Source organism: Gopherus flavomarginatus, chromosome 4, assembly GCF_025201925.1.
Source record: "Gopherus flavomarginatus isolate rGopFla2 chromosome 4, rGopFla2.mat.asm, whole genome shotgun sequence".
Classification (NCBI taxonomy): domain Eukaryota; kingdom Metazoa; phylum Chordata; order Testudines; family Testudinidae; genus Gopherus; species Gopherus flavomarginatus.
This window is the reverse complement of record NC_066620.1, coordinates 169,732,604-169,745,087: the sequence shown is the minus strand read 5'-3', so window position 1 is coordinate 169,745,087 and position 12,484 is coordinate 169,732,604. Positions and strand designations below refer to the sequence as shown.

Sequence of the window (12,484 nt, the reverse complement as noted above, 5' to 3'; positions counted from 1 at the left end):
CTTCCCGGAGTTCGGAGGAAGAGGAGCGCGCGCTGGTCGGCGCTCACGGGGAGGTGCTGCCTGCTCGGGTGTATGGGCTGCTCGGGAGCCGAGGCGCTCGCGGGCTTGCAGCTAAGGGAGCTGATGCGTCCGGCGGCGGGGCGGGCCCTGGCAGCGCTCCCGTTCCGTGGTGAGCCTGGGTTTAAGGGGCCTGTGATCTCTCTGTGAGCCTTGGCTGCTGCAAAGTCCCCTGTGGTTGTAGCACAGCAGCCACCGGCCTCCCCGTGTCTGTGCTGCTGAGCTGTGGGCAGGGCCTGGTGGTCAGCAGCCAAGTGCATCTGCAGCATTACGGTGAAGAGGGTCTGTCCGGCATTATGAACTCTGGGGCAGTTTCTTAGCAACCTGCCCTTGTCACTAGTTTGGGATCTCTTTAACTGGCAGCTGGGGCAGTGAAAGGCTTGTGCTTTTGTTTCCCATTGCTGCTCCTTTCCCCTTCCTTCCCTCTGCTTATCCTCCCATTAAACATGTTAGCTGCTTTGATGAAACTGGAATGGAACTATTGGTGTCGTGTTATTTTGTGTCGCATCATATTATTTCCTCTGTTCCCTCTAGACTAGTACGTTCTTGCAGGTAAGAGAATGTTAATTACAAACTCCACTATAGCTGTCTAATACTGCAGTGCGCTGGCTAATCTGTACCTCTGTTCTCTTAGTATCAAAGCTGCTCACCTATGTGACCCAGGTCTCTACTGCTAAAAGCTTATAGAGAAATTTTCCTTTAGCTCAACTGGTCAGACCCTGTACTCTTGGAGGACGAGTAGCTATCCAAGTTAATCACTGTTGCCATAAAGTTCACAATGCCTGTGGTCATACTGACAAACATGAAGTTCCTAGGTATCTGTAAACTTGTTATAACTTAGCTCTTGTAGGATGCATTGATACTATAAAATTGATACCTGTATTGTAGCAAGGATGGCACTGAACTGATGCTGTTGCTAGCAGAGATGGAGCTCGGTCTTCTGTACTACCATGTTATGAAAACATAACTGAGTGAGTGTTCATACCATAGTAGTAGAAATGCCTGAGCCCTGTCTGTAGTAGAGTTTACAGCATTGCTATCACTGGAAATAAAGGTACAAGTAACTATTTTTCTTGTGTAGAAAAGGCAATATTTTACACAGTCCTTGGAAGATGCAGATATTAATAGTCACTGAGTTCAAATTTTAGCTCAAAGAATGTCTTTTCTCCTGTTCACTTGCTACTTTCTATTTTTGTTGTTTATCTTTAATTACCACTTAATGTGAAGTGTTCGTTTTTGTTTTGAGATACAGATTGGATGTGGGGGAAAGCTATTCAAAGTGGTATAAAACTGCATGGTTGTACAGTGAGGAAAATGAAGTCAATGATGAAGCATATTTTGATTTATTTTTGTCCAGATAATGGAGTCTCTCAGCTCTGCTAGGGCTTATAAGCGTGAATCAGCAATGGAGGATGAAAGTGAAGATGACATTGAGTTTATCTGTGTAAGTAGATGTTGGCTGAATAACTATAGATACTTTTGCCATTTAAATATATAAAATGTTTTAAGGTTTGAATATGCAATGTTGATTATCTCTACTGTATGTTAAATAAAATGTTGATGTCATTTTAAAAACTCAAATTTTCAAAGCACAAGAAAATAGCTTTAGTTTTCACTTGCAAAAAGCAGTCAACCTGAGCTGACATGCCTGTGTCAAGAGAATCTGTATTAAAAAGGGGTTTGGATTTGAGGCCCTAGTCCTACAATGACATCAGTCTGGGTGGGCAGGGGTGACTTCAGTGGGCTCTGCTGAGACACAATGAGCCTTGGCACACCTCATTACAGGTTGGGGCCCTAATGAGTTAACCATATCTGCTAGAACTGAATAGGAGCTCAGGGCTCTGGGCTTCAACCCCATGCAGTGGAGTGGTGGTTTCTGCCCTGGGCCCAAGTTAGTCTAATGCTGACTCTGCTTGCGCCCCCTTAGGAGGCCCCAGACCCATGGTTGAGAACCACTGGTGTAGTTTGTGTATGCATATTACTTAAGGCTGTCAGAGCCTGACTACAGCTTTTAGAAACATGCATTGCTAAACTTATGAGCAAAGTGGGGCATGTATAATGCTACATGGCCGTGGGCCTCAATCCTTTGTCAATGAAGGAATGCTATGATGGAAGGAAATATGGAAGAATGGAGGGACAACTTTCCTTTACAGGAGAACAACTTATGACCAGTCTTGCGCACGCACAATAAGGAAATAGATTTGGGTATGCAGTAGATTCAAGGACTGTGTGAGGAAACTGTAAGTAAAACAGTAATCCTCACAACACTATAAAATAGGTAGTGTAGATCAGCAATTCTCAAAACCCCCCCATTTTAATGAGGTTGCCAGGGCTGGCTTAGACTTGCTGAGGTTCAGGGCCTAAGTCCGAACCCAGCTGCCAGGAGCCGAAGCCTAAAACTGAGGACTTCAGCCCTGGGCGGTGGGGCTCAAGATTACAGGCTCCCTGCCTGAGTCTGCAGCCCTTGGGCTTTGGCCCCTCTCCTGTCCCCCCATCCACTTCCTTGGGTGGTGGGTCTTGGACTTTGGCCCGCCCACCTGATGGGACAGCAGGGCTCAGATGAGCTTGGGTTTTGACCCCCCTCCCCCTTCCTGGGGGTTGTAATTTTTGTTGTCAGAAGGGGGTCACAATGCAATGAAGTTTGAGAACCCCGGTGTAGATTTTAATGAGTCTGCTCTTTAGTGACCCTGGTCCTCAGTTATTTGAGGACATGGTCTCTGTGTGCACCTAGTAATGATGTTTGGTACTGAAGGAAGCTGTAACTTGGAGCAGACAGGCAGGGACTGAGGTCCCACACTAAATGTCTTCTGAAGAGAGTGAACATTCTTTTTTGCCTGTGCCATTACCCCTTGCCAGTTTTAAAAGTCCCAGAAAGGGTGATGGTTGTGGGGAGCCTTGAGTCCCAGCAGCTTGGTGGGAAGATTGGATAGTGTCCCTGGATTTTAGTTCAGTTTGATCTTAAAGTACAAGAGGTTTGGTGCTGCAACTGATAAACATAGCGACAGCTGGGGCATGTGAAACCTGGACAAGTGCTAGAGTAAGAGGGTCTATCTGTCATCACTTCCCCTTTTCCTCCTTATTAGTTAGGGTTGCCAACTTTCTAATCCCTGAAAACTGAACACTCCTGCCCTGCCCCTTTCCCTGAGGCCACGCCCCCTACCCTGCATCTTCTTCTGAGGCCCTGTCGCTCAATCTCCACCCCCACCTCTGTTGCTCATTCCCCCTATCCCCCTGGAACTCACCTGCTGTCTGCAGAGCCAGGCTGGGAGGAGCTGATGTGGAGCCTCCCCACCTGTCCAGATGGGACATGGCAGTGGTCAGTCCCCAGGGCAAGGGGCTGGGGTGAGTATACTGGAGCACAGTGGGGGTGTGGGGGGGTCCCTGGAGCAAGGGGTTGAGGTGAAGAAATTGGGGCACAGCAGGGTGGGGTTGGGAAATTAGGGCACAGCAGGGTGGGGGTCTGTCCCTGGAGCGAGAGACTGGAGTGGGGAAATCTGGGGGGGGGGGGAGAGGGGCATCAGTCTCTGGAGCAGGGGGTGGGGAAATTAGGACACAGCGGTGTGTATGTGAGAGTCAGTCCCTGGAGCAAGAGGTCAAGGTAGGGAAATTGAGGCATGGAGGGGTGGTGGAGGGCAGGAGGTGGAGACGGGTTACAGACATCTGTCTGTCTGTCTATCCATCCCAGATGGCACTGATACATACTTTGGAGCCCAGTCCAAGAGCCAGGCATTTCTCTCTGTCAGGCTGGGGGTGCAGCTCCTCCAGGCTCCAGCAGCTGCTGCTGCTCTTCCTGCCCCTCTTCCCCCCAAGTGGCAGAGGCCAGTTACTGACACTGCCAGTTTCCCTTTTCAACCTGCCAACTCTATTATTAGTGCTACACCTTTCCTCCTGCCTCTCTCCCAGAGAGGGCAAACGTGACTGTTAGGTGTGAGAAGAGCATTTACTTGCCTGGGCCCACTCTCCAGCAATGGGCCCAGGTTTCACGTACCTAATCTGCATGTGTGCTCACCCTCTCCTGCTTGAGCTTTCACAAGCTGATACATGAATTGGGGGTGGAAGATTTTTTTTTTTTTCCTCTTTTTCTTTCTAAAATAGGCTGTCAGCTTGGTAAGCAGGCGTTGAGCTGTCTGCAGGTGCTTCTTTCTCCTGCTCCAGTCACCATCAGTATATGCTCAGGCAAACCTTGCTCTCTATCAGGAAGTGACAGACAGCTTCACAAACTCTGAACTTGATCTAAAAACTAAATAGTCAGTTGGAAAATAAGTTTGTTTTTTTAAACAGATTTGGGGTTAATTTTAAAAGGACTGTAGAATATGAAAAATAGGGGTGGTGACAGCTATTCTTTAAAATATAGCGTGTTATCCTGTATTTTCATTGGACTTGACTTAGAGTGGCTGCTCATCAGAGACTTAATTTACAGTGTGTAAATGTGGGATTGTCTCCTGCTGAATAAATGTAAAGTATTTTAAAAAGTTGCAAGCACAGTTTCTGAAATTGTACCGTATGCATTTGTGTGGAAACTCTTCCTACTTCCCAGAGCACTGAACTAATAGAAAATCATATGTACATCAGGGTGGATTGATTTAAATCAAAGCAATTTAAATCAACAAGTAGGGAACCCTGATTTAAATAATTGATTTTTGAATATTGTTTTTCATGTGTACTTTATTTTTTGTTTTTTGTTTCTCAAGTTTCAAAGAAAGTCAAACCATTGAACTGGTGGAAGTCACCGGCTGAGCTCCTGGAACCAGAGTTTATTGAAGTACAAAACGAGCCTTTAACAGCATGTGCAGAGAGATATTTTCTTCATTTCAGTTTGTTCAGCTAGTTCAGTTCAATGACTAGTTCATTCAAAGTTAAGAAACCAATTGAGAATTGAAGAAGTAGGAACACTTGTTTTCCTCTTCCAAATGTGACAAAGTTCCTCATCTGCCTTGGTGGGTCCTGCGCTTATTGGCGGATTTGTTCGCCTCACAGATTCACCCCGTGGGTCGGGAAACAGCCCAGAGACCTTCCCTTCTGGTAGAAGCCACAGTCCAGGTCAGTTCCTCCTGTGTTTGATCAGGAGTTGAGAGGTTTGGGGGGAACCCGGGCCCGCCCTCTACTCCGGGTTCCAGCCTAGAGCCCTGTGGACTGCGACTGTCTAGAGTGCCTCCTGGTACAGTTGCGTGACAGCTACAACTCCCCGGGCTACTTCCCCATGGCCTCCTCCCAACATCTTCTTTGTCCTCACCACCAGACCTTCCTCCTGATGTCTGATAACGCTTGTACTTCTCAGTCCTCCAGCAGTATGCCTACTCACTCTCAGCTTCTTGCACGCCTCTTGCTCCCAGTTCCTCACACGCACTTCCTCGCCTCTGGCTCCCTTTGTCCTGACTGAAGTGAGCCCTTTTATAGCATCAGAGGGCCCTTAATTAGAGTCAAGTGCTTAACAGCCTCACGTAACTCTTAGGTTAATTAGAGTCAGGTGTTCTCATTAGCCTGGCGCAGCCCCTGCTCTGGTCACTCAGGGAACAGATACCTGCTTCTCCAGTGGTATACCTGCCTTTGAATCCTCTGCTGGCCGGATCCCCTGACGCTTGCTCAGTGCATGGGGCTCTCCAGACCTCGTACTCCCCAGCGCGTACTTCAGGAGGTGAAGGCCGCTTTGCCACCTGCTGCTCGAGCCTACCTCGACTGGGTCCTGCAAGAGGGCACACTCTGCTCATCCTCCACCCCGGCCCTTCGGACCTCTTCATCAGGTTCCTGCCCCGTGGACTCAACCGCCCCCCCTCGCACTTTCACTGTGAGCTGGCTGCATGATTTGCAGCCGGTTCGGTTCCAGACTGTGCCAAGGAAACATCTGTACACACTCATACTCCACACTCTTCACTTCCTCATCCTCACGTCCCGCCTTGACACAAAGTGGCGGGACCTACTGCCACCTCTCGAGGATGAGGAGCCCCGATGGCCAGCCTGCACTCCACCTTGGTTCCGAGGCCCGCCAGCTGTATCAGTTGGCGGCTCCTTCACGGGGTCGTGAGCATGGGCATGTACTTGGCACGGTTCACCCCTATCCCAGACACCTGCCCCTTCTGCGGCATGAGGGAAACCCTGGCATACATTTATCTGGAGTGCGCCGGGTTGCTGCCCCTATTCCGGTTCCTCTTAGATATATTATTATGTTTTTGGTTGCACTTTTCCCCTCACCTGTACATTTACGCGCTCCTCATCTGAGGCCCCACAAAGTCGCGGACCTCCTTGTCAACCTCTTGGCCCTGGCCAAACTGGCCATCTACAAAATCAGGGAGATGAGGTTGGCTGATGGGATTTCCTGCGACTGTTGGGCCTATTTCTGCTCCTCAGTCCATTCACGCATCCGGGCAGAGTTCCTCTGGGCAGCATCCGCTGGCTCCCTTGACGCCTTCGAGGAGCAGTGGGTGCTGTCTGGGGTTCTCTGCTCGGTGTCCCCGTTAGGTTCCCTACGTTTAGCCCTGTCATGGTATAATCCCCCACTCTGAACCTTAGCGTCGAAAAGATGGGGTACCAGCATGAATTCCTCTAAGCTCAATTACCAGCTCAGTACTTGTAGCGCTGCCACCAGCCAGGAATTCCAGTGCCTGGTACACTCTGGACCCCCCAAAACCTTGCCCGCGGACCCCCAAGACCCAGTCCCTCTGGATCTTAACACAAGGAAAGTAAACTCTTTCCCTCACCATTGCCTCTCCCAGGCTTCCCCTCCCTGGGTTATCCTGGAAGATCACTGTGATTCAAACTCCTTGAATCTTAAAACAGAGAGGAAAATTCACTTTCTCCCCTCCTTCTCTCTCCCCCTCCCAGACTCTCCCTGAGAGAGACAGTAATCCTAACACAGAGAGAAATTAGCCTCTCTCTCCCCCTTCCCTCCTTTCTCCCCACCAATTCCCTGGTGAATCCAGACCCAGTCCCCTGGGGTCTCACCAGAATAAAAAAAAAAAAATCAGGTTCTTAAACAAGAAAAGCTTTTAATTAAAGAAAGAAAAAACAGTAAAAATAATCTTTGTAAATTTAAGATGGAATATGTTACAGGGTCTTTCAGCTATAGACACTGGGAATACCCTCCCAGCCTAAGTATACAAGTACAAATTAAAATCCTTTCAGCCAAATACAAATTTCAACTCCTTCCAGCCAAATACACATTTGCAAATAAAGAAAACAAACATAAGCCTAACTCGCCTTATCTACCTAGTACTTACTATTCTGGACATATAAGAGACTGTATCAGAGAGATTGGAGAGAAACCTGGTTGCACGTCTGGTCCCTCTGAGCCCCCAGAGTGAACAACAACCAAACACTAACAGTACACACAAACTTCCCTCCCTCAAGATTTGAAAGTATCCTGTCCCCTGATTGGTCCTCTGGTCAGATGACAGCCAGGCTCACTGAACTTGTTAACCCTTTACAGTCAAAAGAGATGTGAAGTACTCCTGTTCTATTAACCCTTAACTATCTGTTTATGACAAGCCTTTTGACCACACTCCTGTCCCTGTTGTTTCATTTGTTGTCCCCCAGAATTACTTGGTTTTCCAGGTCCTGTGGATCCTCCCTTTAGGCTGAGGAGAAGTCCTTTTATTGCTAGCACTCAGTGCCCAAGGTGGCAACGGTTGGGTTCGTTGCCCGGTGTGCTCCGCGCCAAAAGGACACACCAGGGTGGAGAAGTAAACAAACTTTATCTGAGATCTCAGATAGGTGTTAGGAGCCACACAGGGCTCAGATCAAAAGCGCGCAAAACAAACCACTCACATACTTTTTATACTTCAACCAAAACAGTAAGTTGTTACGATGCTTTTTGTGACGTAAACTGTACCCGCCCAGAACCAAGTCTGCCCAGTAACTATTTCCCACCCAAGGCCAATTCTGCCTAACTACTAACCAGTTCTTACTGGTTTTCTTCTACAAGGAGTAGCCTCTTCCACAAGGGCAACTCAGGGTCAAACATGGAGTCTAGAGGAGAGCTGGTACACTATGGCTCAGAGCAAGAGGACTTCATCAGCCCTCATGGCCTTCCATTCTCTTGAGTTACCTGGTTTATGCCAAGTGCTTCCCCAACACTTTGGCAGTGGGCAGGCTTTGCCTGCCCGTTTCCTCACTACCAATAAGTCTACTCTGCTGTTCCCAACTGGCCTGAGTCTGTCACACAAGCTATGAATAAAAAAAGAGTGTGAGAGGATGAGATCCACTCATTCTAAAAATTTGAAGGACCCAAAACAACCAGTTCAGTTATCTGCGGATAATGCTTCCTTAGCTTAATAAATCATTATCTTGAACAAAACAAGTTTTGCATTTAAATGCTTAACTATTAATTTATATTATTAAATATTTAAACATTTAATAATTTTTATTTAAATAATTTTAATTATAGTGAGTTCAGGCTTTAGTACCCATGGTCATAATTTCAAATTTATTTTTAAATAGCCTTTTAAAAAGATAATGTTTTTAATTTAAATAAAAACTGATTTAAATAAAAACATCCCACTTTTATTTTCGTAATCATTGATTTTTACCCACTCCGATATAAAAACATTACAACCTGGCACACTCCTCTCTTCTGGACAGTCACCAGTCTTTTGTAAATAGACCTGAATCCTGGACCCCTTGTGCTTCTGAGCTACCCCAGGGTCTGGTAGTTACCTGTCACTGTTCCTGCTCTGGGTGTCTCAAGTGAAATCCCAGGTTTAGACCCCATATCTGACACCCTTCTTGGGCAGTGGGACCCTGTGATCTGGCTGCCTTAGATCTCCAAATTAATGCCCTAGCCACCCATGGGCCTGCAGTTTCGTACGCTTGTTCTTCCAGAGTCATCCTGGCTGTGGAAGCTCTGGTTTCTTAAACTCACTAGGACAGTGTCACAGAAGGGCGAAGAGCACAGGTTTAGCAAAGGAATTTCTTAACCAGAGACACTTTACTATTATTAAAGCATATTAGAGAGTTACTGATCTTGGAAAACAATAAAATCTTGAAGGTACACCCTTCTTTAGTCTAGTCTCATCCCTCCTGTGAGTCCTGGGTTTGATCAGTGTTTTTAGACTCAATAGCTCTTCTTGCCTTTTGTATCCTGAGGCTGGTTGTCTTGCATGTTATGATGATCTGGCCCCTTGCTCCAAGAAACACCCCTCTTTTAAAACAGTCTCTGTCCCTTTTTGCCCATGCGTTTCAGCTTGCAGAGAGTCATTCAAAGTCAGTGGTTCTACAGGTAGAAAACCCACTGTTCGACTAGGGGAAAGTCATTCAACGCTGATGGCCCTTGATGGTGCTCTCATTGTAAGACCTCTCTGAGGTATCCCATGCCTTAGCATGAGCAGGATAGGGTCTGCAATAGCTTTGTCACGACCAGGTTAGTTTTTTCAATGCAAACTGAATGTCTTAATCCAACATGGAAGTTACGATGCAAAGTGAAGGGCACCATTAAGGTTGCAATTAAATGTCATTCACGGAACAAAATGGAGTTGAAACTTTGACTTGGACGTATCCCCAGTCTCTTTCACATTGTTCACTCTGCTTACAGCAAATAATGAAATGCAGTTTGATTTGTGAAGGTTTTGTTTTGTTTTTCTTTTCAGTTGATGAAACCAATTATATCTAAATTCTTGAAAAAGGAATAAAAACCTTTCAACTCCTCTTAAGGGCTTCTTGACAAAAACTATCTTTGCAAAGAGTAAACACAGTAAACAAAAAAATTACATAGCTTAATTATTCCATCTTCTAGGGTCCTATCTGCTTCATCTTTACCTTTTAGTTTAGAAGTTCTTTGAGCAAGTGGAGCCCTTGGTTTGGTGGTGATTCTGCAAGGACTTATGAACATGTTTAATTTTCAAAGTACTCCTATGAAGTTCATCTTAAAGTCGAACTTGTATGTCAGTCTTGGCAGGATTGTGGCCTTTGCATCTTGTGCAGCACCACATATAATTAACGTCCTTGGACATTTCTATAAAATCAACTGTACAATGTTAAATTATGACGTATGATCCTGTCTGAAAGAAATTGTCTGAATTTATACAGTGCATACTGTAACTCTTCTGTGAGGGGTTGGGTTCTCTCCCCTTCTTTCTTTGTTCTTTGCTCTACAGTATGGTAGTTGGAACTGAAGTATGGAATCTGAGTGAAAACTCGGGAAGACAGAATCCATAGAATTTACATGTAGGTTTTCCAGAATCACAGGTAACTTGTGTACTCCAGAACAAACAGCGAGGTTGACCTTGCTCCTCTCTTTCAAATTCCTCCTCAGGCTTCGTTAACTTAATTGATCCATCTTGTAGTGACCTCTACTTATGTCTTCAGAACTGACTGATTTTTTTTCTTCTCCAGTGAGATTTTTCAAATGCAGTGTGAGGCGCCCAACTCTTGTTGAAACTCAGTGGGAATTGAGGTCTAGCTGCCACTTGGACCTTTGAAAATCTTCCCTTCAAAAATAATATATTGGAAGAAAAATAAAGAGGAACCAACAGGGGGTGTACCTCACAAAAGAAGTTGTTCTGAAACAATTCCTCTTTGTTCCATAACAATTATTTATTTCGTACAGTGCTATGTTGAATTCTGTCAGTTTCTCTGAGCAAAAACTTATTTTCATTTATCTGTAAAGCATCATGCATGCTTATTGTGCTGTAGAACTAATGAATTAATTCATGAACACAGTTTGAACAGCAAAGTAAAATAGATTATTCAGGATGGAATATTCTTTTAAAAAAATGGAACTCTATTCTAAATCATGCTAATAGGATAGTGACATAAAGAACCAGCAAACACTCACTTCTGAGGATAGTCCTACTGTACTCAGAATTTATTAGATGGGAAACTAAGAATATGAAGAATAAATAGCCAAAATATATAAAGACAATTATTTCTTTAAAAAGTACATCAAGTAGTAGGTTCTTGAGAGTTAGTGCATCTGCTAAGGTCCTCTGTTCCGCCCCCCACCCAAAAAAATAATAACCCAGTGGTCTGTGAAACACTTGTGGCGAGGTGGCTGGCTAGATAGTATTGTACCACCTCCTTGTTTCCATCTACTACACTTTAGAAAATGTAATGTAATTAGAAATGAAAATACATTACTAGCTCTGTTCTTCCAAGTAAACAGTTTCTGGTAATTTCTACAGTTTGACAACAAAATCTCAGCCAGACTCTAAATCTTGGAAACAAGGAGTGATAGTCTTGCAGACACTCTTGTGGAGGTAAGGAGTCAGGCGGAAGACTTGGAAGATAATCAAGAAAAACAGTGAGACCTGCTGATGTGTTCATAAAGAAAATGGCTGCCTTCCCATGAGATCTTGAGCATTTGGAGCATTATTCATATTCTTAGAATATAATTACAGATATTTTAGATTTTCTCCAGGGAACAGATGCAGACAATTTTTTTATTAGTAAATGGCTTCCCAAGATCTAAAGATGGACATACAACACATGGTTCTACCACCTATGAAAAATCTAGCTGCTTGCTGAAGTATCTTTCATTTTCAAGGCTGCCTTTCCTATCCATTTGAATCACTATGTACTGAATAGACAAACTCTCCAGTATTTTTCTTTCTGGATTTGAGTTGCACCACATGGATGCCAAGGAAAGCTTTGGTCCTGGGAGGAGCAAACTCTGGACTAAGACTGCCATTTTTATTCCTGACCAAACTCTGACAAGTACTTGGATTTTGTATTTACTACCCTGGAGAAAGCAGAAACACTACTAGATGCATCTGTCCACAATCCTAGCCAGTTCCTTTGAAGAAGTAGACTTGAACTAAATGGGAAATCTTCTTTTGCTATAAAATGGTGAGCACAAATAATCCGGTGGCAGTTTTGTAGTTTTACACTTGATTTTCAGTATACTTATGCTTATTTTAAGAAACTTCATATGTCACAGATGCAAACTCTGTTCATGGATGTCAAAATTCAGTTCAATTCTATATTTATATTGTATATGTGTTTATAACTATATTCATAGCAGTTAGGTTTTAGCATAAACTGGCTCATGCTGTTTCTGAGGCATTAATTTGATGATGTATGTAAATGCATACATAGATACATTTTCCAAAAGGTTTGAAAAATTAATAGACACCTGCTGTCCAGAGGCTGATACAAAATGAGAGGGACAGATGTGCAGATCTGAGGTCTTAGGGGAATGATGATGTGAAGCCCAACCCCACTATCCCAAAAGCTTCTTGAAAAGGAGGTGCTCTGGAATTCTTAGAGACTGATCCAGGGCTGCATCTTTCTCACTAAGCAAAGTGCAGCTGAGTTTTTTTTTCGCTAATAAGATTCTGAATAGTAGCAGTGAAACTAATTAGTTTTTTGTTAATTAAATTCTAATGTTCTGGGACAAGCTATGAATAGCTAGAGACACACTATAGCTGCCTGGGGATGGAAAAGACAATCTTGCATAATTTCAGATATAGAAGCTCTAGACACTTTTAAAAAAATGATT

General features: G+C 44.6%; 1 protein-coding gene across 6 annotated transcripts in view; it reads left to right on the top strand.

Annotated features, from left to right (window-relative positions):
* Window positions 1-17: 17 nt before the first annotated feature.
* The window catches only part of LOC127049613 (E3 SUMO-protein ligase ZNF451-like), an 81,997-nt gene continuing 69,530 nt past the window's right edge, over window positions 18-12,484 (top strand). For 3 of the 6 annotated variants that reach the window (XM_050950694.1, XM_050950690.1, XM_050950687.1), the window contains exons 1-2: window positions 18-169; window positions 1,415-1,501. In XM_050950694.1, coding sequence (XP_050806651.1) covers window positions 1,418-1,501 — 84 coding nt within the window. In that variant the 5' untranslated portion in view covers window positions 18-169; window positions 1,415-1,417. The other 3 variants (XM_050950691.1, XM_050950688.1, XM_050950692.1) reach the window with 3 other exon arrangements.